This window comes from Anopheles arabiensis, chromosome 3 (genome assembly GCF_016920715.1).
Source record: "Anopheles arabiensis isolate DONGOLA chromosome 3, AaraD3, whole genome shotgun sequence".
Taxonomy (NCBI): Eukaryota; Metazoa; Arthropoda; class Insecta; order Diptera; family Culicidae; genus Anopheles; species Anopheles arabiensis.
In genome coordinates this window covers 93,550,250-93,576,566 of record NC_053518.1, presented here as the reverse complement: position 1 = coordinate 93,576,566, position 26,317 = coordinate 93,550,250, and the positions used below count along the sequence as shown (strand labels likewise).

General features: G+C 49.0%; 4 protein-coding genes across 7 annotated transcripts in view; 1 reads left to right on the top strand and 3 right to left on the bottom strand.

The window, feature by feature from the left end:
* The first annotated feature begins 1,608 nt into the window (after positions 1-1,608).
* Positions 1,609-26,317, top strand: part of LOC120900418 — a 29,296-nt gene continuing 4,587 nt past the window's right edge. Inside the window, exons 1-3 of one of the 2 annotated variants that reach the window (XM_040307389.1) lie at positions 1,609-2,817; positions 10,024-11,413; positions 25,407-26,160. In XM_040307389.1, coding sequence (XP_040163323.1) covers positions 10,255-11,413; positions 25,407-26,160 — 1,913 coding nt within the window. In that variant the 5' untranslated portion in view covers positions 1,609-2,817; positions 10,024-10,254. Of the gene's footprint in view, positions 2,822-10,023; positions 11,414-25,406; positions 26,161-26,317 lie in introns of both variants that reach the window. The other variant, XM_040307388.1, reaches the window with a different exon arrangement.
* LOC120900422 (probable cytochrome P450 9f2) lies at positions 13,279-23,002 on the bottom strand. 3 transcript variants are annotated; one of them, XM_040307396.1, is made up of 3 exons: positions 22,575-22,977; positions 14,999-15,288; positions 13,279-14,929 (listed from the first exon to the last, which is right to left on the bottom strand). In XM_040307396.1, the coding sequence occupies exons 2-3, from the start codon at positions 15,208-15,210 to the stop codon at positions 13,540-13,542; spliced, it is 1,602 nt and encodes a 533-aa protein (XP_040163330.1). In that variant the 5' UTR covers positions 15,211-15,288; positions 22,575-22,977; the 3' UTR covers positions 13,279-13,539. The 3 variants fall into 3 exon arrangements, with proteins under 3 accessions (XP_040163330.1, XP_040163329.1, XP_040163328.1); XM_040307395.1 differs by lacking the exons at positions 13,279-14,929; positions 14,999-15,288 and adding exons at positions 15,412-16,970; positions 17,041-17,333 and having other exon boundaries at positions 22,575-23,002; XM_040307394.1 differs by lacking the exons at positions 13,279-14,929; positions 14,999-15,288 and adding exons at positions 20,153-21,636; positions 21,742-22,076 and having other exon boundaries at positions 22,575-22,706.
* Positions 17,335-19,465, bottom strand: LOC120900423 (probable cytochrome P450 9f2). Its single transcript, XM_040307397.1, has 2 exons — positions 19,039-19,465; positions 17,335-18,976 (listed from the first exon to the last, which is right to left on the bottom strand). Exons 1-2 carry the CDS (start codon positions 19,248-19,250, stop codon positions 17,572-17,574), a joined length of 1,617 nt encoding a protein of 538 aa, XP_040163331.1. The 5' UTR covers positions 19,251-19,465; the 3' UTR covers positions 17,335-17,571.
* Positions 23,170-25,129, bottom strand: LOC120900420 (cytochrome P450 9e2-like). Its single transcript, XM_040307392.1, has 2 exons — positions 24,808-25,129; positions 23,170-24,722 (listed from the first exon to the last, which is right to left on the bottom strand). Exons 1-2 carry the CDS (start codon positions 25,017-25,019, stop codon positions 23,285-23,287), a joined length of 1,650 nt encoding a protein of 549 aa, XP_040163326.1. The 5' UTR covers positions 25,020-25,129; the 3' UTR covers positions 23,170-23,284.

The following is a 26,317-nucleotide window of genomic DNA, read 5'->3' as shown; positions in this document are numbered from 1 at the left end:
TGTGTGTGTGTGTGTGTGGTGGCAGCATTACGGGCAGATTTGGCCGAAAAAAAGAAAACAAAACAAAAATCACACGCGAGTTGGTGCGCGTCTCCTCTCGCGTGGGGTGGTGCGCATGTGACGGCGTATGCTTTGTTTACCTAGGGGGCCGGCAAGGGGCTGTTTGAATGCGGGGGTTTTGTTGTGGAATCGGTATTACCTTTTGAGGAAATCAGCAATAGCTTTAAGTAAGGGACGAAACGGACGGAAGGTGGGGTTGTTTCTCGTACTCATTCAAAATATTAACTGTCACTCACCAACACAACGAATCGGGGGGGTGCCAATGATTCTGCCATATCGGCACGATCAATGTTTAAACTGGTTACGACTGGACACTTGTGAACTGCGGTGTTGTTGATTGATAAAAGTTATCGTAGTGGGGAAGATGTGGGGATATGACTTTTGTTTACCGGTCAGTAGTGCAGTGCTGATAACGGCTATCTTTTGTTAGTGGGACACTTTTAATTTCCTTCCGGTAAAGGTAGGATCGATTGTCGTGAGCGTGACTTCAAGAGGTCGTAAACGGAATAGCTTCCTCTTGTGATTTTTAAAACGTAATTCAATGCTAAGAGTATTAGTAAGAGGAATGATATTGAAACGACTTGATGATCCTGAAACCAATACCTTTTAAAGGACGAGATCTGTCTCAATTCCCGTCGAGATAGGTCGACGAACCCTATAAAAAGGAAATGGACGCACTTTTCATTGGCCCGCAAGCCGCAAATGTGAAGAGAATTATTCATATTATTACTAGAAGTAATATTTCCACAAACTTACCATACACGGTTTTTTGAAGGGTTTTTGATAGTTTTGGCACACTTTCTTGACTCTTTCGCACAGAAAGTGATACTTTAGGCGCGCCGGTGATAATGCTATCGCGTTAGTGAATCTTAATTCTACTGCACCCTGTTTGGATAAGCTCATCCGAAATCCAATAGCAATCGTATACGTGCGGTTGTAATTTATAATCCAATTGGTATCTGTCCATAGAATCAACTTCCCGTCATATAAGATTCACCAAAACGTACCAGAACCCCTGAAAACCCCTGCAATATGTGTCACCATGCAAGTTTGACATCTCTGCCTTCCTAGAAACACCTTTCTAGCATATCGCAACATAATTTCATACCATTCTGGTGGGCGTTTTACCTTTTTCTGTTGACTCACAGCATATGTTTGTCTGCTCACTGAATTGTTGAAGTTATGCTCAAATCGTTTCCTCTCTACTGCTTTGCCATTTACGCGTCCTCTCCCAAGCAGGAATCACACAGAGAGGCAAAATGCGTACAGCCGCACGTGTGTGTGTGTAGTTGTTAGACGATCGAACCAGGAAACCATAGCAATGCGTGAATCCACACACCAACACACACCCCACGCACGTAAAGCGAGGGTGAGCATGAAAGAGACAGTGGGAGAGAAAGAGTATTTCGCTCACGCACTCTAGCGATCGCACGCGGGCACTCCAGTCAGTCGGCTGCACTTGCTCTGCTGCGCGCTTAGGGGTGTAAAGGGCGAAGAAGTGCGAGAGAGCGAGAGAGAAGGCACAGGCGCGCGTGTATGTGTGCAGTGTATGCTAATGCTGCGGGGCGAGAGCGCGCGTGAGCATGATCTCGGCGGCTATGTTGCAGTGTACTGCGCTGCGAGCATGGCACACTGAGCATGGAAAGGCAACGGGAGGGAAGGGGAACCCGCAAGAGACAACCCAGCAGACGGGCACCCGTACGGCTCTTGCACAGGCCCAAGTCTTCACAATACCGAAAAGGTAGCCGTGCGCGCAACAAAGCAGCAGCACACAGCAGCGGTCGCGGTGCCACAGGGTCGCGTTTCTTGTGGACACAGTTGTTGTTCCAGCAGCAGCAACACATTAGTACTTCGATCCTCGGAAGCAGTAAACTGGAGAACATCCATCGCCCACTGCGTGGAAGTGAAGGAGCGGTTTCAATCATTCGCAAACCCGCAACGAACGCAACCGCATGGTTTCTTGTTTGGCGTTTGGTGAATTGGTGAAGCAGAATTCAACGACCTTTTGACGTTACTCGAACGCTGCTCGCTTCCGTCCGGTGTGCATCACAAAACGTTTGTGTGCGAGTGAGTGTGTGTGTGTGTGTGTGTGTGTGTTCGGAGTTGCAATCCTTCCACTCCAGGTGTGTGCAGTAAAGTGCATGGTTGCCAGTGTGTGCGCAAGCGCGTATGTGTGTGTGTGTGCCTCGGGAAGAAGATCTCAAGACCCAAAACGGGGGAGGCAGCAAAAAAAAGTAAGCCAAGTGTAAGCTAGAGTGTGTGTTTCATGTGCAAACGTGTTTTGGGGCTGATTTTCCTGTAGAAGAATCGCTTCTCCCCCTCCACAAGTGTACCCCAAAGTAGGCTATGAAGGGTGGAATGGTGTCCAGTTCTAGCGCACTAGTCACGTCAGTCACGTACGAAAGCCTTTAAGCGGATTGAGTCTGAAATCTGTCCGTCTAGCGCGCGGAGAGTTGGAGTTCATCCGTTATCGGAGGCTCGGATCTTCGCAACAATCTCCGCAACAAGCGTGAGTGTTCATGTTCGTGGTGGCGTGGCGGCATCATTCTGTACAAAAACCCGTGCTTCCCTGTCAAGAACGTAGATTGTGCCGACGTTGCCAACACTCGGCTGTGTTTGTTTGATAAAGCGAACGGTGAAGCGATTGCGTTTGTCGAACGTCGCATCTTCCAGAGCATCGATGGGAATTAGTGCGCCTGTGGGGAGTGATCGTGGTGGAGTTGCACCCAAGCATCGATCAACGTAAACTGTCTCGAGGTGGGTAAGTAGCGCCGTAACCTAAGCAACCTTCCCAACTCCAACAACTCCCTCCAGTAGTGTGTAGTAGGTAGGGTAGTGGTGTGTCTGTCGGATGTGTCACCCCCGGGTGAAGTTCAACTCCAAAACCACGGCACACCGCAGTTGTTCGCTCTCTGTGTGTTTGTTTGTGGGTTTTTGCTGGGTGCCGAGAAGAGAAAACCGATCCATCGAACCGGTTTAGGTTTTCGTTGTTGTTTTTTCTGTTGTTTTTCTCAGCTCCTCCGGTCCAGAATCAGGTAACAACCATTTACTCTGCCTCATTGGATGTTGGTGTCTGTCTGTGTGTATGTGTGTGTAATGGTTCCCGAAAAAGACCAGCATGCTGGCAGTCAGGTAGCTTTGAAAGGTTTTGCCAAAATTATTGCCCAATATAAAGGAGAAAAACAGGAAAACCCACAACCCGCGCCCGGGTGAATGGGGAAGCATCGCTGCTGCGAACCGAACAATCACTCCGAAACCGACCGAGATTTGGTTGGCCAATCTCGCTCGGGTTCGCTGGACTAACCACCAATGGGGGGAGAACACCGTTGTAACTCACAGGGGATGGTGGGGGTTGGTTGTTTTAGCGTTTTTGTTTGTCTGTTTACTGCCAGACCGTTCTCTCGCACTGTGGTGCTCTGGTGGCCTTTTCCTTCGGTCCAGAAATATACCCACAGAAGCCGTGGTGCAGTGTTTGTTTCATGTTATCGTGCAGAACCGCGGAACGGGCGGAACATGATCGCGTTCTCGTCCATGAGCATATCCAACCGAGAGTGTGTTGGTGTTTTCTTAAGGGTTTACCCTCAGTTTTTGTTTTTCTAAGCGAAACGCTTTATCTTGTGAATGGCATCTCGCTCCCAGTAGCGCTCTGGCGCGCACAGAGCATTTCCAAATGGCAGCAGCAGCAGCAGTACCTCGTGCTGATGTCTTCAAATGTAACGGAAGCCTTCCACCGCTTTGGACACGGAACAAAGCCAGACGGGGAGGGGCAGCAGACAATAGTGTGGAGCTATGGAGATGTTTGTTGCGTAAAATGCTAAAAATCAGGTCAATGAACAGTCTAGGTAGAGGGAGGGGGACTTTCGGAAATGAAAGATAGCCGCTTTGAAGTTTCCTAGGCAAAGGTACAACTCCTTCTGTGTGGGTGCGTTATGTCTGTCCCATTGTCTTTGGTTGGTATGTAAACTGCTCTGGTTCAGTTTTTGAATGGTTAGGCATCTACAACGTTCTTCGAGGGGAGTGACCTGATGGTGTAATGGTAGACGCGGTGGGCTTCTGTAAAGAACGGACGTGGTTTGATTCTCTTGCAGAGTCACGACACTCTGAAGATCACAAATAGATCTTTCTTAATAGGCTGTTAATAGACTTTGAATTTTTCTCTAGAGCCAGGAGTATGTAGAACTTCTTCAGTTGGAAAAATATTCTCTATCTTTCTACAGATCGAATTGCCTCTACTTTAGCTTAGATCTTTCAGATACCTTTTATACCCTGATAGTACTACTCTATGTCAACGATACATCAGCAAGATCCACTAGATCACCTCTGGAATTTGCTCAGATGTAAATATCATCTGTCTTACTTTCTGTAATTGCTGATTGCCTCTACTTAAGCCTTAGATGCCTTAGATCTTTCAGCTTTCTTGGATACCTTGGCACTGCTCTATGGCTACAAGTTCTCAGCAACATGAATAAAACCCGTCTACATCATTAAAAAAACGTAATGAACTATAAGCTACTACCTTACATTCCTCACCGAGTTAGCACCTTCCGCTTCGGGCAATCCAATACCTCTGTTGAGATCACCCACCTGCGTTCGATAAAGAGGCAATCGCTCTAACCAGTGTGTGAGTACGCAGTACATATCCGCGTCTCAGCCCCTAATAAGGTCACCACCATGCTGCCTGCTGTGCAAGCCTTAGTCCCGCCATGAGTCACTTGTAGGTCGTACCAGAGAGGTGTCGGCATACGATCTTGACGATGATAAAACAAGACACACAAGACACTCTCTTTTGCCTCCCGGCATCGATCAAACCGAATTGTCATCATCGCGCGTGGTTTATCCGTTGCCCCGTTGTGAAGGCCATGTCTCCTTCTACGCCTGAGTCATCCCGAGGCGTTAATAGCATCGGTTCCAATCTCTGCCCTTTTGCATCCGCCGTCCACTTTCCCTTTGAAGGCGCTTGGTAAACAATTTATTGTTAGCTTCCGCAAAATTTCCCTTTTTTCTCTCTCTTGCCGGGCTGCGCTAGCTGCAAAGTAAATTGCCCAGATACTGATGGGTTATTAAAAGTCCGAAGCAAAACGTATAGAAAACAGCACAGCCGCCGCGCACACAGTACACAGCACGTGAAGGAAATATAAATGCCTCCCCGCCGAAGAGTATAAAATTAACGTTAAGCAACACAAACATGGAGAGAGGGACCGATAAAAAAATACGATACGTGGCGTCTAAATCTGGCCAACAAAAGTTACGGAGAAATGAAACGCCAAAAAAGACAAAAAAATGACAACGGAAGGAAACGGCATCGGAGGCTGTTGTAAAACCCCCCTGCGAGGCCTGTTTGAGATTCGGCTGCATGTAACGCTCTTTTTTTTTTTTTGGATCATTTATTTGACGTTGTACCTTTTTTTTTGGTTGCATTTACTTGCTGCTCGCTGTGGCCCCCATCTCAGTTTTGAGCGCTGTATTTAGATTAGGGCCAACACTTTTCCCTCTCCCAGCGTAGCCGCGCACCTCCCTCTAGTACACGGCACGGCGAAACTAGGCCACGCGGAACCGGGTTTATGATGCGCGCGAGCATAAAATCGGCCCCACTCGGTGGGGTTTGTGTGCTGCTGCTCTGGCGCTAAGTTGTATCTGTCGTGTGTCGGCGGTCGGAGAAGCGGGGAGGAAGGTGATAAGAAAATGTAATAACCCTACCGCTCACAAAGAGGACGACATACACATGCGCGGACGGGTGGAGATTGTAAGAATGTTTCCTTCCGATTGCTTTCTTTTTGATTGCCCCCCACTGTCGTGGTGTGATGGGACGATAGAGAGAAAAGGTGCAATTGCAGTTGCATGTGTGGTTGTATTATATCAATTCATACAGAAAAGTTCATTATTTAAGCTTTCCGGGTACGAAATTGAGACATGTTTAATGCAATACTATTAAAACACATTCAATATTTAATGAACCGAAGCGTTTTTCATTCACTTTTATTGAGCCCGGATGCCCACGCCCGGAGCTCGAAAATAAGTGAATAAGAAAGTAGATTTACCCATAATCAATTCCATATTTTCCCTTTTTCCCAATGCTTTTTCCTCTACAATTGAGCAATTTTAATCACAATTTTCTCTCCCAAAGGCCAACATTTCCTTGCCTTAAATAACTCATCGAAACCGTTTTCGAATTTCATTCTTTTTGAATGATCTTACTTACTGGAGGGGGAGTGCTTCTCCCCGTTGCCTTCTCCCCCTCCCGGCTGTGTGTGTGTGTGCGCAATCGGGGTTGGCGCAAAAGCGCAAAAGGTGCGTGCGTATAGCAAATTCGCTGCACTCCCAAGGACGCGCAGTTACACATATATTACACACGGCGTCGTTGCACACCCAAGTTGATGTTGGTAAAATGGAAGCAGCAACAAAAAAAAAAAACAAAAAAAAACAAAACAGTAACGTAAGAGAGACAGCAGCAGCGGCGGTGGTGTAAAACAGCAAACTGCAACCGTTGTTCGGTGTACCGGGTGGGTTTTGGGTTTTGTAGGCCTGCGCGCGCCCGGCCGTTTGTTGCATGGCGTGTCGCGAAGCCAAAATTAAATTCAAGGTTCTCTCTTTCTTTTCACCATTCGACACACATACAGAGAGACAAGTACAATCTACGGGCAAGCACCCCCTTCTCAAGGTGCGCGACGGTGGGAGGAAGGGTAAGTTTTGCGTAATTGCATTTTGGGCATATTATTTCGTTTTTTTGGGGTGTTTGTCACACACCGCAAACGTTTCCTTTAGGGCCCGCATAACAACACCAGCCTAGCAAACGTGTCGCACGTTTGCAAACAGGCACTGCCTGCCCGCTCCCTGTGTGTGAACACAACACGCTTATCTGTGTTGTAGGGTTTTTGGGGGGTGGAGCGCTGTGCCACCATTTGCTAACTTCACTGGCCACCACTTACCTCCAATGCTAAGGAGGTTATTAGTTTATGCTGGCAAAAGCCATGCCCGAGCGATGATGAATCGCGCACTGTGAGTGGGAAAGCATCACATTTCAATGAGCAACGAAGGGTGGTGCGGGCAGGAAAAGAGTCATTGTAGGGAAGGAAAAGTGCATCGCAGTGACACCGGCTGACGTGTTTGTATTACAGGCCTTCCCGATCATATGTTTTGTGACGCATCTTTCCCCAGTTGGCGATCGATCCGGTTGTGATTCATGGTTTTCGGTTTCAACCTGAAGCCTCTTTTACGTCTTTTTGGGGGGAATTTTGAAACCAGTGACGGAGGAAATAGGGGAAAATCAACTAAAAATAGATTTTTAACTATCAATAGAGGTTCGTTGCTTGTTGAAGCTTCAGCTTCAAAAGGCCACATTTAATCGAGTGGCGAGTGAATTGTTTATTTGATTTAACTTTCACATAACTCTTGCGCCGGTGCAGAACGTCCCGCGAACGAGGTCAGCGAGTGCCAGAGCGATTAGCTGTTTGCCATTTCGTTGTGCGCCTACACCTCACCCGCTCTCCCCGTCGGCGCTTAAGATCAGGCCCGGAGAAAAGAAGCCCCACATAAAAGGGAAAACGGGGAAAAATGGATTAACCACGTACACAGCACAGCACCCCTCGGTAGGTGCTAACACACCAAACCTTTACGTGAAGTTAGTGCGAGTGGTGGAAAGAGAACCTGCGGATGGGCACAGTGGGAAGAAAAAAGCCTCTTCAGCAAAGGAAAAACAAAACTTGCTCGGGTGAAATTTGCACCACACCTCCGCTCCCTTACCGTACCAACGGTACCGTTACGGGGGCCGGCTCTGGCTGAGCTTATGATTATTTTTTGTCCTTCTCCCTTCTCCCATTCTGCCCGTTGAGTGAAAGACAGCCCTGCGCACCATATGCCACGACACGAGAGCCTTCTTAACTCACCTCCTTCCAACACGTTGCCACCGTTCTGGACTGGTCTGTCTTTCCGCGCTATCCGCGAACCCTCTAGCCCATAATAGGCCTTTTTATTATGCGCTGCGTCCATTCATCCATCCCGTCCAGCGATACAGGAAGGACAGCTCGATGATTATGCCAATGTTCTGCCCAATTTCCGCCATTCATTAAGCTGCTGGTGGAGGGAGGAGGATGGTGGTGCTCGAAGGGAGCAACCCCACACGCGCGATAGGTGCTAGAATTTACCGAAATACTCATTTCCGGTCAGGGAAAAAAGGGGTTCAACAGAGGAAGAGAGAAAAAAAAGAAGCTTGAAAAGCACGCGCCGGGTTCGTCGCTTGTGGACAAATCAAATCGTTCTTCGCTGGTACGTGATACGCATGCTACTGGAGGGGAGGGCGTAGAGTAAATGGTTAACGGGGGTTCGTTTTGTATTCGGTGGACTACGGTTGAGGTTAATAGGATTTCGTTGTAGGCTCCAGGAAACAGGAAAGACTCAGGCTCGACGACATTGCTGCTAGATGGTGTCTTTATTCAATTCGTGTTTTTTTTGCTCTTTTAATTTTGCAATCAAGACACATCTGTTAGGCTGTTATTGTCATTGCAAACATATTTCAATTAAGTATATGTGTTTGTAAAAAAGGCAACATTTTTAAAAATAGAACAAAATCACTCTGTGTACATTTGTTTCACTTTTGTAAATTCCACAAACGTGTAAAACCGTAAAGAACCAACCCGAGCGTGACAATGGTACGGGAGTGCGCCAGGGGCGAAATCGAAAAAAAGAACCCCCTCCTCCCCTCAAATGCATATGCAACTCTGTCGCCCCACCCAACTCTGCACACACGTACGGTACGGTCTTTTTCGTTTCGCTGCCATCATTGTTGCACAAAGTGTACACTTCACTGGCCCCATGGGGCCCCGGCAAGAACTCGGCTCGCGTTTCATGTTTTCTTTCGACCGGGCGTCATCCCCGTACCACCCCTTAGGCAAGTGCTAGGCAGACGGCAGACCACCGTGTCCCGCTCGTGCCTGAAATAATTTCCTGTTACGGTTCAGTGTGTTTTCGGTCTCGGAGGCAAGCGAGCGACACATACCGTTTCGAGGGGCCCCGCAATGCATAGCTATTAGGCGGAGAGTCGAAAGGGGGGGTGGGGGCAAACGATGAGGTTGAAATTCATCCCCCCAAGCATGGCGGGCTGAAGGTGAAGTTGAAAATGGTAAAATGTTGTGCAGCTGTCTCCGGCCGCCGTTGTGGTTGCGGCGAGAAAAAGCCTCTCAACCGAACCGTAGCCGCGCGATGTGGAAAGCGAAGGTGTGTGTGCATCGCGCACAACACACCATTGTCCATTATTCTGGCCGTCGCCATCACCATGCGCCCCGCGTACGTGGAATGGAAAATCAACCGGCATCGATCGATTGGAACACAACGAAAAAAAAAAAGATGGAAAACGCTTCACCCCATCATCATCATCATCATCCTCATTCAACGATATTAGAAACGATCGATTTCGTTATGATGAAAATTCGGATGGCTCGATCGTCGTGAACTCCCGCTCCCCAGCGAGAAGCAAAAGGGAAACTGTCTGTCTGCCAAACAAAATAAAAAAAAAGCAAAAGGAAAACTGCTCGTTACGATGGCGCTTTAATTGATCGCGATTTCACGATATGATGGGAGCTTTCTTCTCAACACATGTTGTTGATTTTTCTTTCCCCCCGCTCTGCCGTTGCCCAGATATGTCATACATTATTCCATCGCAATGGTAATGTAAAATGATCATTTATTAAGATCAATGAACCGTTTCGACAGTGTGTCGGTTTCGATGGGTAATTTTTGGAATGGTTTTGCTTTTCTTCCTTCAATCGAGTCGCGAACCATTTCCGCGTTTCCAACCGCGCGTACACCTGGGCTGAGCGTAATGTTTGTGCTTGAATTGACATTGACATGGTTTGTGTGTGTGTGTGTGCGAGAGCGACAGAGGGAGAGGAGACGTTAGCATTACAATCTTTTTGCAATAACTCTTTTATTTTAACATTGAGTTTCTCTTTTTTCGTTTTTCTGTTTCAGAACTAAAAGCAATCTCCTCGTCGTACGATGCGCGCTAACGCACCGACAGCCAACTTGACGCAGCAGGAAGTGATCGGTACGGAACGTGGCTACAATATAGCACCAGTGTGCGAATCGGCCCGGTGCTAACGTGTCGATCGGGTTAGGAACTACTTCAGAACTTTGCGAACTTCTACCGCCCACGGGGCAGAACAAATCACACAAAATCGCATCCATGTTACCGCCCAACCGATGGAGGAAGCTGTAAATCATCTTACAAATTCACAATCAACAGCCAAAACGATGGCGAACGATGGTGGTGTCATCCCGGAGTACTGTACGCTGCCGCGACCGGCGGCACGAACCCGGCCAGACCCAGCCGAGCATCAGCACGTCGCAGGCTGGCGTGCAACTGGCGGTGACCACTTCTACACACTGCGGCCCGCGAAACCCGCCCCAGCGATGGGTGGTGTGGGCGGTCGTATAAAACCCACCGCCGCTGGCGGCAGCAGCAGCTTCCGGAAGGTACCGACCGCGGAAGATCTGGCCGAAGAATCGCCGAACCGGAGCCTGCTGCTGTACGAGCAGAACATGAGCACGTTCGAGAACTTCTGCGAGCGGCGCAACAGTGAGCGGCAGCTACAGCAACAACCGCATCAGGCGGAAGAGGAGGAGCAAGAGCAGGATTCGGGTCAGCTGGCGCCGGAAAGTTTGGGCAACTTTTGCACGCTGCGGAAGGGCCGGCGCACGCGCAATGGAGCCGACGTGAGACGGGAGAAGGGCCCGTTCGGTGGGGCGTACTGCACGCTGAAGAAGAAAAAGCTGCAGCTGAATAGGAAATTTGTGGAAAGCTTCCTGGAGGACCCGAACGCGAAGGTGGTGGACTATCTGTCCGAGCTGGACGCGTACCTGGACGAGATGGACGGTGGTGTGGACGACGAGGACGACGCAGATGATGATGATGAGGTGGCGACGGCGATGAGTGATGACAGTGACAGTGCTAGTGCGGGGAGTGAGGATCGCCACGCCAGCGAGACGGTGCTGCAGCTGGCCAGTGAGTGTCAGAACGGAGGCAAGCGGGAAGCAGAGCAAGTGGGTGAAAGTTTACAGTATTATCAACCGAGCGAGGTGCGACGGCGGGCGGCCGGTGAGGCTAGTGAGAGTGGTGTGTCGTTTGGTGAGCTGTACCAGGAGGATCGCATCAAGTTCGGTGACATCAAGCATTTCTGCACGTTGCCGAAACAGAAACGGACGCAGTTTTTGAACGCGTTCCGGCGCGGTGCGTCCCTGCGCAGGTCGGTCGTTGGTCCAAAGCCGACGAACGATGACGGTGAACGGAGAGCTCAACACAATCCCGAAAGGAAGACGGTGACGGGTGATGAGCGAACGGAGAGCAGGCACAATACTAATGGTGAGTTCTTTAATTTCCATTTTCGGGTTTGGGGGGTTCGTCGCTTAGCAATTCTCGGACACAAATAACAGATGTGTGCAGCAAGCTGTGCCATGATACTTTTGCGCTGTCATCTTTCCTGCCCAAAAATCCGTTCTTGCATCACAGCAAGCTAGGTTAGGTTAGTGTAAGTGTACCAACGCCAGCGGTACTTGTTGTTCGAGGGTGGTTTACAGGAAAAGTACTGTTAGCAACAACAAAAACATGGAAGAACACCTGCTCTCCTCTTCGTCGGCCGAGTTTGAAGCGCTCAGCGAACAACTGGCCGAGCTGGAGGAGCATCAGCTCACGATCGCCGAATCGGACCGGGCGGTAGCAACGCTCGAAGCGAAAATTGCCCTCCGCCGGCTGAAATCGGGAAAATCCCGCATCGCCCCGATCCCGTTCGCCCACTTCAAGGCGTACTGTCTCGACTGGGTGCGGAAGTGCGAGACGGCCACGGAGAAGGTGCGCTTCGAGACGCGCGCCCTGGAGCGGCAGAACGCGGACCGCTGCGCGCTGATCGAGCAGAAGCGGCAGAGCGTCGGCAGTGACGCACTGCGCGTGCATCTGGAAAGCTTCGCGATCGAGCGGCTGGTCGGCGAGCGGGAGCTGCGGGCGGCCCAGCACACCGACTACGAGCTGCGCCGGCTCGGGGCGGAAGTGAAGCGCGAGATGGTGATGGAGAAGCTGGCACTGTTCGACGCTACCCAGCGCCACGGTCGGCTGCGCGGCGATTTCGACCAGTGGACCGGCAAGCTGGAAGCGCTGAAGGCAAACATTGAGCGGGTCGAGCGGGAGATCGAGTCGCTGGAGCGACAGAACGAAGAGCTGACCGCCCGATTGCGGCAGTATCGATTGCCAACGGTGCAGGATATGGCTAACCAGGCGGAGGAGCTGTGCCAACTGCAGGCCGAACTGTTTGGGCGCGTGAAGAAGGGCATACTGGAGGGCAGCATAGTTGTGGCAGCGGGGGGCAAGGGCGGCAAGCAACTCGGGGCGGGAGACGCACCAATTTGCTAGAGATAATTCGGTTAAACTCAATTGACCTAAATTAATCGCGCGCGCGCACACACAAGGGGTGAATGCGCGGACCAAATTCAATAAAGTAAACCATTCGTTAGGCGCAACACCAGTGCTGCTGTGCCGCCGGGCTATAATCGGATTCGGTTCGTCACGATCGGTGCAAATTCTGCGGCGGTGGCGGCGGCGGTTGTCACCCACGAACGAAAGAGTTGCTTTGAGTCACCGGAGCAGAGACCAGACATTCGAAATGGCTTGCAACCATTGATCGTCGTTAGCATGTTAGCAATGCTTATTCTTGCGCGCGCGACTTCGTGTCGCATAATAAGTGAGGTTAGCGTAGATCTCGTTAGACGGTGCCCCCGCTTTACCGCAAGAACACGCTTTACCATTTCCGACGTTGAAGTATACGTTGTCTGGCGTACTAGAGCATATTGAGTAACGTGTGGTTTGAACAGCGAGAGTTGTAATTAATATACCCTTGACTGTAATGTCCTGCCGAAAGAAGCAATAAGAAATAATAGAACACGATGAGTCATATTTCATTTGCATGCATTTTGTGTCTTCTTGAAGTCTACGCGGCGTTGAGTGATTTTGTTATCGTAGAGCGTAGTAGACGCAACAGAACGACTGTGTCAATGTACTCGAAATCGATTAATTGGCTCTCAGAGCAAATCCTCGTTGCATCAGACACAATTAATTGTCGGAAGGAACTGGAACGCGTCTCAAGTATCAGATAAATAGACGAGTACTTACTGTTCTTGACTTGAGATTCCAGAGGATTCCCTTTTCATAACAGTAGAAATAGTAAACAAGCTTTGCAATTGTTTTGGAACTACGAAGTTTTATTTTGGACATAGTCGCATACAAGCATTAAAAACCCTTGGCACATTATTAAAGTTATAGATAGTGAATCAATGAGATGACTACATAACTCAAGATTAGTCTTCGACGCTATCGTTTTCTTGGATTGACAAAATCCATCCATTTCGATAATTATTTTGATAACATCCATACAGGTTTAATTAGAGATAATATATGTATTTCCATATAAAAGAGGAAAAAGAAACGAATGTAAAAATGTATTAATTCTTCATCCTTGGATTAAACTTCAGGTACATGCCATTTTCCGGTTTCAGTGGGGAGAATCCTTTTGCTAGCTTAACTGGAACTGAGGTACGCTCGGAGCGTTTAAGCTCATAGTTTAACAGTATATGATAAATGATGGCCTTCACCTCCATCAGAGCAAAGCGGGACGCTATGCAGTTGCGAGGTCCTATCCCAAACGGGAGATATGCTCCGAGCGGAATTTTGTGCTTATTCTCATCATTGAAACGTTCTGGATCGAAACGATCTGGATCGGGATAAAAGCGAGGATCATAATGCAAACCAGCAATCGGGATAAACACGGTAGCACCCTTGGGAATAACGATGTCTGGATCACCGGGAATAGTATAGTCTTGGTTGCACATTCGATCGGTACCTGGTGATGGTGACCACTTGCGTAGCGTTTCCGATACAACCATATCGAGATACCGCATACCTTGCAGAGCATCGTAGGTGAGCGCTTTGCCATCCAGTGTCTCGTTAACTTGTTGGATTTCCTCGTACAGACGCTGCTGGATTTCCGGTGCTAGCGTCACTTCGTACAGTACAAATGTCATCGATGTTGCGATTGTGTCGAAGCCAGCAAGAAAGAACAGCAGACACTGTGCTATCATTTCATTCTCGCTGAGCTTCACCATATCTTCCGGAAGAATCTTCTGCTCATTGGACTCCTTTGCTGTTGCAAAGCCATCGGTTTCCTCCAATTCTTGCGGTTGATATCGTAGCTGACCCTTGCGAGCTTGTATGAGCAGATGGATCAAATCGGGTCGCACAATACCATGCTCTTCTCGCTCACGAACAGACTGCCTAAACATTTCGGTGAAGAACTGTACGTGTGTGCTATCGAATATGTCCATCTGCAGTCGTGCCATTAGCTTGGGAAACACTTGATATCCCATGATCTTGAGCGCCACCTTAAGTCGACTGAAGTTGGACAAATCTTTGCCATAGCGAAAGAATACATTATCTTTGTCTCGGAATGAGTTGACGTGCACACCAAACGCGCAAGACGCTATCACATCGTTTGTGAAGCGGATTAACAGATCCTTCACTTCATATTCACGCCCGATTGGGTGTGCAAGGGCCTGTACCATATTGTCGCTGCACTCCAAGATCATGGCGAACATCTGGCGCATCTTGCTGCCGGTAAACGTGGGACTAAGTGTGGTCCTCACATTACGCCACCGTTGACCAGTAAGATTAAAAAGTATTTTCGAAAACATGGCAGTAGAGTTGGAAGAGTTATCTGCCTTCATTATTGGTCGATGGTTGATAAAGTGATCGAAATCCTTCACCGTGATCTGCTTGATCAGCTCCGGATCGCGTACGACAAACATCGGCGTAAACATCTCGAACATACCGTACATTCTGAAGAAAAAACAAGATGATAAATAAAAAGATATAGTGCTGAAATATGCTACGCATAATCATACTCACTTTGCATTCGGGAATCGTTCGTAGTTTGAGCGAACAAATTCGCTGAATGAAATTTGTTTCAGCAAAAACTGGCGACTGCTACCGAAAAGTGGTTCCACTGGTAGGCAGGGTATGGGGTATTTCTTGAAGAAATCGTTGTTGTGTGTGAGGTAAACGTATAGTGCCACCAGCACCGATACGAGTCCAATCACGTACACTAAGTTTATCTCCATTTTTAACCACTTTGAAGAAGATCACTCCAGGACTTCTGTTTTGATCACATTGGCTATACCAGAATTGAGTCCTAAATGCTTTTGGAAAGAAGAAATGAATCATGTAATAGATCATTTTATCAGAACTTTAATGCTAATGTTAATAATTCAGCATTTGGTTGTTTTGCTCAAAGTCATACATATAATTATATAACAATAATGTATGCAATATTCCAAGAAAGTAATACTTCCATTTTATTTGTAATATCATCCTTAGTACAGAAAGTTTCACATAATTGTGCAGATTCTTTTTATGTTTTACCTTTCACCAAATAGCATTCATTGTGCTTTGATATGCAACATAGCGAAACTAACTTTATTCTACCTGCCGTGGACTCAGCTGGAGATATATGCCCTTTTCTGCGCTAGTAGAGGCGAAACCTTTCGCGAGCTTCAAAGGTACCGGTGTACGTTCGGAGCGCTTAAACTCATAATTCCGTAGCAATTGATACACAATGGCCTTCACCTCCATGAGAGCAAATCGGGAAGCAATACAATTACGTGGCCCCAACCCAAAAGGCAGATATGCTCCCAGCGGAATCTTATGCTTATTCTCATCGTTGAAGCGTTCTGGATCGAAGCGGGTTGGATCGGGGTAAATGGCAGGATCATAATGCAAACCGGCAATGGGGATGGACACGATGCACCCCTTTGGTATAATAATGTCAACATTCGGAGTCACATCAGTCACCTTGTAATCTTGATTACACAGTCGATCAGTAGCAGGTTGTGATGGCCACTTTCGCAGCGTTTCGGATACAACCATGTCCAGATAACGCATTCTTTGCAAAGCATCATATGTGATTGATTTTCCATCTAGCGATTCTGACACTTGTTGAATCTCCTCGTACAAACGCTGCTGGATTTCGGGATCTAGAGCTACCTCATACAGAAGAAAGGTCATGACAGATGCGATTATATCAAAGCCAGCTAGGAAGAATATCAGACACTGTGCTACCATTTCATTCTCGCTGAGCTTTACCATATCTTCTGGGACAACCTTCTCATCATTGGATTCCTTTGCCGTTGCAAAGCCTTCCACTTCCTCGTGATCTGTTGGTTGATATCGCAGCTTACCCTTATTAGCTTGCATCAGCAGATGGATCATGTCCGGACGAACAATGCCATGTTGCTCACGATCCTGTACCGACTGTCTGAACAGGTCTATGAAAAATTGTACGTGTTCGCGATCGAAAATATCAATCTCTAGCCATGCCATCAGTTTCGGGATCAGCTGGTATCCCATCATTTTGAGAAATACTTTTAGCCTGCCAAAATTCGTGATGTCCTTGCCGTAACGGTAGAACACGTTTTCCTTGTCTCGAAACGAGTTGATGCGCACACCAAAAGCACACGACGCTATCACATCGTTCGTGAAACGTATGAAGAGATTCTTCACTTCAAATTCCTGTCCGGTGAAGGTTTCAAGTTCTTTTATCATGTTCTCGCTGCACTCCACGATCATGGTGAACATCTGACGCATCTTGCTGCCCGTGAATGCAGGACTAAGTGTGTTTCTTACGTTACGCCATCGCTGACCGTTGAGGTTAAATAGTACCTTCGTGAACATTATAGACGAATTGCGAGAACTTGATCCATCTCCCGGTAGTATCGCACGGTGGTTGACAAAGTGATCGAAATCCTTCACCGTGATCTGCTTGATCAGCTCCGGATCGCGTACGACAAACATAGGCGTTATCATCTCGAACAAACCGAAAATTCTGCAACGAGCAACAAAAATCGTTTTGAATACGGGCTCATACTTCGAACTTACAACAATATCATACTCACTTAGCATTCGGGAACCGTTCGTATATTGAGCGAACAAAGTCATGCAACGAAATTTGCTTAAGTAATAATTTACGATGGCTACCAAACAGAGGTTCCACCTGCATGCATGGTATAGGGAAACTCTTGAAGAAGTTGTTATTGCGCGTCAGGTACACGTATAGCGCCACCAGTAGCGATACGATTCCAATCACGTACACTAAGTTTATCTCCATTTTGTAAATCTTTTGATAAGATTTTACCACAATTCGTTAAATGTCTATGTAAGCACTAATTATGAAAGTTTTCCATCAAAACTGAAATAGAAAATGAGTTTTATTATCAAATGCCGAGTATTTCAATACTATAGCACACAAATAGTAATTAATATAAACGTCATATCGGACAATACTTTTACTGTATTGCCCATTACTTTCCAATATTGTTACACATACATTAATTTCAAGTATAATAGCGTTTGGTGAGTAAAAAGATACATGAGATTCAATATATTTCAATCATTTGTGAACTCAACATTTGTAAAATTATGTGCGACTAATTTATAGTCCTCCGTGGACTCAGCTGCAGATATATGCCCTTTTCTGACCTTAACGGTGTAAACCCTTTTGCTAGCTGTACCGGCACTGGTGTGCGATCTGTGCGCTTAAACTCATAATGCAGCAGCAAATGATACACGATGGCCTTCACCTCCATGAGAGCAAATCGGGAAGCGATACAATTGCGTGGACCTATCCCAAAGGGAAGATATGCTCCGAGCGGAATCTTATGCTTATTCTCATCGTTGAAGCGTTCTGGATCGAAACGGTCTGGATCGGGATAAAAGTGTGGATCATGGTGCAGACCAGCAATAGGAATGTTCACGGTAACTCCTTTGGGTATTATGATCTCTACATTATCACGCTCATCAGTTATCCTAAAGTCCTGGTTGCACAGTCGATCGGTAGATGGAGCTGGGGGCCACTTTCGCAGTGTCTCCGATACAACCATGTCCAGATAACGCATACCTTGCAGAGCATCGTAAGTGAGCGATCCTCCGCCCAGCGACTCTGACACTTGTTGAATCTCCTCGTACAGACGCTGTTGGATTTCGGGTGCCAGCGTTATCTCGTATACAATGAACGACATCAATGTAGCAATTGTATCGAATCCAGCCAGAAAGAATATCAGACACTGAGCTACCATTTCACTTTCACTAAGCTTCACCATGTTCTCTGGCATGATCTTCTCTTCGTTCGATTCCTGTACCGTTGCAAATCCTTCCACTTCCACACGATCTGTTGGTTGATATCGCAGCTTACCCTTGCCGGCTTGCGTGAGCAGATGGATCATGTCCGGACGAACGAGACCATGCTGCTCCCGTTCCCGAACCGACTGTCTAAACAGCTCTGTGAAGAATTGTATATGCTTCCGATCGAAAATGTCAATCTCTAGCCGTGCCATGAGCTTCGGGAACATCTGGTATCCCATCATCTTGAGAAATACTTTTAGTCGACCAAAGTCCGTGAGATCCTTTCCATAGCGAAAGAAAACGTTTTCCTTGTCTCGGAACGAGTTGATGCGCACACCAAAAGCGCAGGATGCAATGATATCGTTTGTAAACCGTACGAAAAGATCTTTCACTTCGCATTCCTGCCCGTTGGTGGTTGCTAGCGCCTGTACCATGTTCTCACTGCACTCCACGATCATGGCAAACATCTGACGCATCTTGCTGCCGGTGAATGTGGGGCTAAGCGTGGTCCTCACGTTACGCCATCGCTGGTCGTTAAGGTTGAACAGTACCTTCGTAAACATAACCGACGAGTTGGGCATTGAACTATCCGCTTTTATTAATGGGCGATGGTTGATAAAGTGATCGAAATCCTTCACCGTGATCTGCTTGATCAGCTCCGGATCGCGAATGACAAACATCGGCGTTAACACCTCAAACATTCCAAATATTCTGAAAAAATAAACGCTTTGTTAGGAAGACAAAAACTTAAGAGTGGCGAGCGCGTTACTCACTTTGCGCTTTGGAATCGGTCGTAGTTAGAGCGGACGAAATCATTGAATGAAATCTGCTTGAGCACTAACTGACGACAGCTACCGAAAAGTGGTTCCACTGGCAGGCAGGGTATCGGGTATTTCTTGAAGAAATCGTTGTTGTACGTCAGGTAGACGTATAGCACCATCAATAGAGATACAATTCCGCCCACGTATACTAAATACATCTCCATTTTGAAGAAGATTCCTGTCTCGAATGATAGCTACTTCAAATGCTTTGCTGATGAATGTGGGACGATCACCAAAATTCGTATGCTGTAGTCAACGCGTTCTGTCAGACTAGCGCCACACACTCACTCTCCAGACACTCAATTTGATGATGACGATTAATTGAATCATTTCCTATGATCTTCTGAGATGAGTGAGATGAGTCCGCACATACATACAACCGCATCTACCGGCTACCGACAATGGTTGCAAATTAAACGCAAAATGAATAATTAAACCATCTCCGGGCGAGCGCGCGCCTCGCCTCAATCGTTCTCGCGCGTAACGCCTCGTGGGTTAATAACGCCATATCTTATCGTACGCCGATGACTACACACAGTTCAGGGAGTTCAATCAATTACTGCTACCGATAGACGTACACACCTCAAATTTCCCTTTTCACGTATACATACACTTCCCACGCCTGGTTGTCATTAATAACCCGCACAGAGAGACGATTCGCTCGTCAAACTCTAAACTTCTTCAAAGTCATCCAACGACAATCAAGCGTGGATGGGTGTGTGTGTGTGTCTGAGCAGTTGATTTAGTTTACAGTGTGACTCGACATTTAACAAGACAATTTGACAGTGGAAGATAATGAACTGTTGGATATTGTCCTTTTTTTAACAGAAACCTCAGATAAGCTTAGGTCCTATTTCCTGAACTGGAGGCAAAGCCTTGCCGAGTGCCATTTTATTATCAACCAGTTTAAATGAGGTTGAAGCGATAAAAACACCTGATAAGCTTACCCCCTGTTAAGGCTTTGCGGTTTACTTTTAAATATGCAATGCCCTGGGTCAACCTGACTGTGCAATAAAGCACAAGGGAGACATGAAATTCCTTCCCAACATAAAAGAACAACTGATAATGCGCTTCTGTGATAACGTGGTTTATTGGTAACGCTTTTTCGCTCGTACACTGGCCACTTTTTTCGTCCCTTATTTGGCAACCTCACGGGGCTTGAACCGAATCCAGATGCCTTTTTCGGCGGCCAGCACCACCGGACTGTTCTTGAGCCGCAGCGGCACCTGCGTTTGTTCGCACCGCTCGAACGTGAAGCTTTTCAGCAGATAGTAAATGATGGACTTAACCTCCATCAACGCAAAGCGTGATCCGATACAGTTGCGTGGTCCTACGCCAAACGGCAGATACGCTCCCGGGTTGATTTTGTGCCGGTTTTCCTCACTGAACCGCTCCGGATCGAACCGCTTCGGATCGGGGAAGTACTTCGGGTCGGAATGTAGGCCCGCTACCGGTACCATCACCGTTACTCCCTTTTCGATCTTGAACCGCAGCCCCTCGCCATCGTCGAACGTGTAGTCCCGGTTGCAGTACCGATCGACCATCGGGGCCGGCGGCCACAAACGCAGCGACTCCGATACGACCATGTCCATATAGCGCATACCCTGGACCGCATCGTACGTCAGCGGTTTCCCGTCGAGCCGCTGGTCAATCTCGGCGATCTCTTCGTACAGCCGCTCCTGCACCTCCCGGTTGCGCATCAGCTCGTACATCAGGAAGCCGAGCGCGGTCGAAACCGTATCGAATCCGGCCAGGAAGAACAGGAAACACTGCGCCACCAGCTCCTTTTCGGTCCATTCGCGCGTGATGGCCTTCTTGCCGACGGCCGACTCGTGCACCGTCGCAAATCCGGCATCCTTCACGTCCGGTTCGTCCTCCCGGTGGCTCAGCGCACCCCGCTTCACCTGCATCAGTATGTTGATCATGTCGTTCCGCACGATGCCCTTCTCCTCGCGTACCTTCATGTTGTCCAGTATCATCGCGTGAAAGTGCCGGCACATCTCCTTGTCCATCAGCTCAATGTCGAGCTTCAGCATGACGCGGGGCACCATCATGAACAGCATGAAGCGAATCGACGGCCAGAACGAGCTGAAATCCAGCAGCTTCTTGCCGCGGGTGTAGAAATCGTTCTCCCGGTCGGCGAACGAGTTCACCCGTATGCCGAACGCGATCGACGCGATCACATCGTTCGCGAAGCGCGAAAAGATGTCCTTCATCTCGTGCGCCTGCTTCGACTCGTCCTCCCGCGCCTCCTTCAGCAGATGCTCCACCATGCCCTGGCAGCTGTCCGACATCAGCTCGAACATCTGGCGCATCTTGCTGCCGGTAAAGGCGGGGCTGAGCGTTGCGCGCATATCGCGCCACTTTTGGCCCCGCAGCATGAACAGCGAGTTGAGGAACATGTTGTCCGACTGGCCGATGTCGCTCTCGTTCGGCAGGAATGGGGTGTGGTCGGTGAAGTAGTCAAAGTCCTTGACGCCGATCTGCTTCACACAGTCCGGATCGCGCAGCAGCACGTTCGGTGTGAGCAGATCGTACGCACCGATCACTCTTGTTTTGGCGTAAAATAGGGGTAAACGATCGTGTATTAGCCCAAGCTCGGTGCTTCTTTTCCCGATTTTCTCCTTCTCTTTTTGTCCCTCAAAGATCACTTACTTTGCATCCGGATGGCTGTAGTACAGTGCCTCGATGTGCTGGATCATGTTCCGGCGCCGCAGCATCATCGGAGCGGAACTACCGAGCAGGAAGGTGGGCTTTAGATGGGGGTACGGTTTGTCCAGGAAGTAGCGGTACCGGTTCCGCACGTAGTAGTACAGCAGGGCCAGAATCGTGGCAATCGCTGCCATCGTCACCATGTCGAGCGCCATCGTGCTGCCGACTCTTCACCTAAAGCTGGAACTCTGATCGATGCCGGTGCGAGAACACTTTATGAATGCGATTGTGAGTGCTCTCCGAAACCCGGGTCAGCTTGTCTGCGTCGTACCGGGACGCTGGCGGGGGGCAAGATAAGATTAGAACACACTCCATTACACACTTGAAACCCAACACCAACCACCCGAGTGTATCTCTCTATACTGCCGAGCGCCATCTGTATTTGTTTACAGCGGGGGTAGATACTTGTAGCAAAGAATCGTACTCTAGTGCCACTGGTAGTACTTCACTTCCGCCTAATCACGTTTACTATACGCGGTTGTAGTAATTACATATACGAGAAAGCGGCACATTAGCTTTACACACACACACACACCACCAGCCCATAATGCGACGTACAAACATGAATCTCCAAACAAAGGTCGATTGGACGCGCACTTCGCACCAAACCGATGATCTCATTGATGGATAAACATAGCGGGAAGCAAAACCAAAGCGAATGCAAATACAATTTACAGCAGGAAGAATGCCCAATGCATACAATATCCCCTACGACTTCAGCACAATTACAGCTTGGAGAGCAACACATGTTACACTTTTAGACTCTTTCTACTTACTTGTATTATTAGATGGAATTTTGGAATTGGCACTGCTGGCCAATGATGAATGGTTCCTTGGTTGAAGAATGTCAAGACTTTGCGTCCGTTCGGCTGGACGCGTTGTCCAGAACTGACGGCGTCCAGTTGTCGCCGACACGCATTATGCCATCGTTATTAATGTGGGGAGCCTGTAGCGTTAGACGCGCGTACTCACACACACATGCCGGTTTGTATTGATGTGACCTTCAAACTGGGTGTGCTACCCACCTCCCCACATACTAGACGCGGTGTACCAGGAGGTAATGGGAGCAGCAGTGTATTTTTGGGGTGATTTTCAATGTGGTGATGTGGTTGATACACACTGACTCAGCATATTTTGCTTCTTTTTTTTGGGGAGGTTGTAGTGGTTGACGGATTGTGTTTCAACGAGCATAATCTAATAACTGCAAGAGAGATAGAGAGAGCTGAGGAGATGGGACGTGGAAGTGCCAAAAAACGTTCTCTGGTTACAAACGTATTCTTCCATCATTCCTCCTACACTAGAGATCAAATTTGGAGGGTCAAACAGTGGGGTTTTTTTTTTCGGACAAGCGCTATTAAGAGAGGCAACGGATCTGAACGGGTCTTGATTGGACGATTATATTTTGCACTGTGCCTCGCGTATTACAAATGACTAAAGCTAAAGATATTAAAATACATACAACAACCGGTCGCACATCCAACTCAACTCAACTGCTTCTCGACTGGAACTCCAACCAGATGCCCTGCTCGGTGGCGAACTGGGTGGACGATTTTTTCAACTTGAGCGGGATTTGCGTTTTAGCGCAGGGTACGAGGCGGAAATTGAGCAGCAGATAGTAGAGCGCTGCCTTTGCCTCCATCAGTGCGAACCGGGAGCCAATGCAATTGCGTGGTCCAGCACCGAACGGTAGGTACGTACCCGGTTGGATGTTGTTCCGATTGGCCGCACTGAACCGTTCGGGATCGAAACGCTCCGGCTCGGGGAAGAACTTCGGGTCGAAATGAATGCCCACGACCGGTATGAAGACCAGCGTTCCCTTCTCGATGGTAAACCGTGTCCCCTGCCCATCGTCGTACTGATAGTTCCGGACGCACTCGCGATTCAGCACCGTTGCGATGGGCCACCGTCGGAGCGTTTCCGACACGACCATATCCAGGTACGGCAGCGATTGCAGCTGTTCGTACGTGAGCGTTTTCCCCTCCTCCAGCGACTGTTCCGCATCGCGCACCTCCTCGTACAGTCGGGCCTGTATGTCCTCATTCACCGCTAGCTCGTACAGCGCAAACGATATCGTCCAGGAGATGGTTTCGAACCCGGCGAAGAAGAAAATGAACGCCTGCGCAATCAGCTCCGTGTCCGTCCAGACGCGATCGTGCGCACGCCGCCCCACGTGCGACTCCTCGACGGTCGCAAACCCTTCCCCGGTTTCACTGTCCGTCCTTGGTTCCTCTGCCTGCTGGTGCTTCAAACTGCCCTTCTTCGCCTGCATCAACAGCTCGATCATGTCCGGTCGGAAGATGCCCTTCTCCTGGCGCGTCCGCATCGTCTCCAGTATGGTGTTGCGGAAGAATTGATCCTCCTCCGGCGTGAGGAAATCGATGTTGAGCCGCGTCATCAGCTTGGGCGCGAACGTGTAGCCGATCATCTTCAGCGCCTTCACCAGCGACTCCTGGTTCGTGACCGACCGTGCCATGGTGATGAACACGTTGGTCGGATCGCGGAACGAGTCCACCTTGATGCCGAACGCGGCCGTACCGATCACATCGTTCGCGAACCGCGTCATGACATCCTTCATCTCCAGCTGATAGCCGGTGCCACCGGCCGCCCGGGCCTTCTTATCTTCCTCCCGGAAGTGTTCCACCATCGATTTGCCACAGTCAGCGATCAGGGCGAACATGAGCCGCATCTTGCTGCCGGTAAATGCCGGGCTGAGGGTGGCCCTCATATCGCGCCACTTTTGTCCCCGCAGCGATACGAGCGAGTTGCCGAGCAGCAGATGGTTGCTGTTGTTGTCCTCCGTCTGCTCCATGCCCGTGGTCATGTGGTCCACGAAGTAGTCAAAGTCCTTTACCGTGATCTGCTTCACCAGCTCGGGATCACGCACGATGTACACCGGTTGGCGCATGTTAAACGTGCCATGAATTCTGCAAACATTGGGGAACAGAGTGCGTGAAAAAGATGATGAAACGTCCGCACACATGTGATGATGGTGACCGACCACTCACTTACCTTGCATTCGGGAACGCGTCGTACAGATTTTTGAAGTGCTCGAACAGTGTCACTTTTTTCATCAGAATCGGTCCCGCATTGCCGAACGGGAAGGACGGTTTCATGAACGGGATGGGTTTGTCGGCGAAATAAAAGTAGTTCTTCGTAACGTACCGGTAAACTGCCACACACAGGCCAACCAGTAGGGCCAGCGTTACTACGCTGATCTCCATAGTGACGCAAACGGAGAAGATTCACAAACACATATACTGCCAGTAGCGTTTCTCAATGACTGCTCCGTCGGCTCGTTCGCTGCGTACTGAATGAATGCCAAACAGCGCGGCCTGTACCGTTTTTATTCGATCCGCGTCGCCTGGGCGCGTTCACTCACACTAACCCGGCAGCGTCACTTGAACAAAAGATTAAAGACAGCGTTCCCGGCTGAAAGGGGGGAAGTGAAACGGGAATGGCTATACCATTTTGGATGCCCACTACAATCAGCTACGCTGCTGTACTGTGGAAGATATGGGAACTGTGGTTGTGTTCGTTATATTTCGCGCTGGTTGTTTTCTAACGTTTTTTTTAAATTTATTTTCTTCTTTTGTTTGTTTCTCCCACAGAGCACGAAGCAGCATCGACCGGCAATTCGCTACCCCGGCACGGTCCATCATGGGACGAAAGCGCTGCACCTCATCACCATCGCAGCTGGCATCGGAATTCGATGCGCAAGAAGCACCTGATCGAACTGCCCGAACAGGACACCGTGGCCGCGGCTCCATCCAACACAGCCAGCCAGGAATCGCTGCTCGAGGCTAACGAACTCAGCTCGATTAGCACGCTGCCGGTGGACGAAGTACCTGCCACACTTGACCCGATTGGTGCGTCCCTAGTGGTTGCGCTACCTCCCTCGCCGGTGCCGTTTGTAGAGCGAACCGAACGGGAGCAGATCGTAGCTTCCGCACCACCTGCCTCCCTGTCCTCCTCTCCCCAACCACCACAACTGCTCGAAACCGATCTGGACGGGATGCTGGTGCAGGAGCGGCCAAGACAAGCCGGTCGCCGGGCACAGTCACAGCCCCGCATCGGTTCGATTACGGTCGTGCGGGATGCGGCCACGAACGAGCTCATCATACGCACCAACAGTGTGCCGGGACAGCCACCGACGGCACCACCGGCCGAGGAGCTGCTGACCCAATTGCACCATGAAATTCATCACCCGCAGCAGAACCGTCAGCACCATCACGGTCGATACGTGGCCGAGTCGGAGGAGGGCAGCTCGATGGGCAGCTCGCGCAATCCGAGTCCGGTGTCGCTGCTATCTACGACAACTACCTGTAGCTCGATAGCATCGGCCGCTGATAACGCGAACGACAGGTACTGCCCGTGTACTTCAACTGCACAACATTGCCATTCCAAAAAAGGCAATGGTCGGCAATGAATCATTTCGCTCGAATTTGGCTATCTATATTTCCTCAATGGACTGGAGGAAAAGGGGATGAAAAAAGGGTGAGCGTGAGGGGGGGAAGTGGCA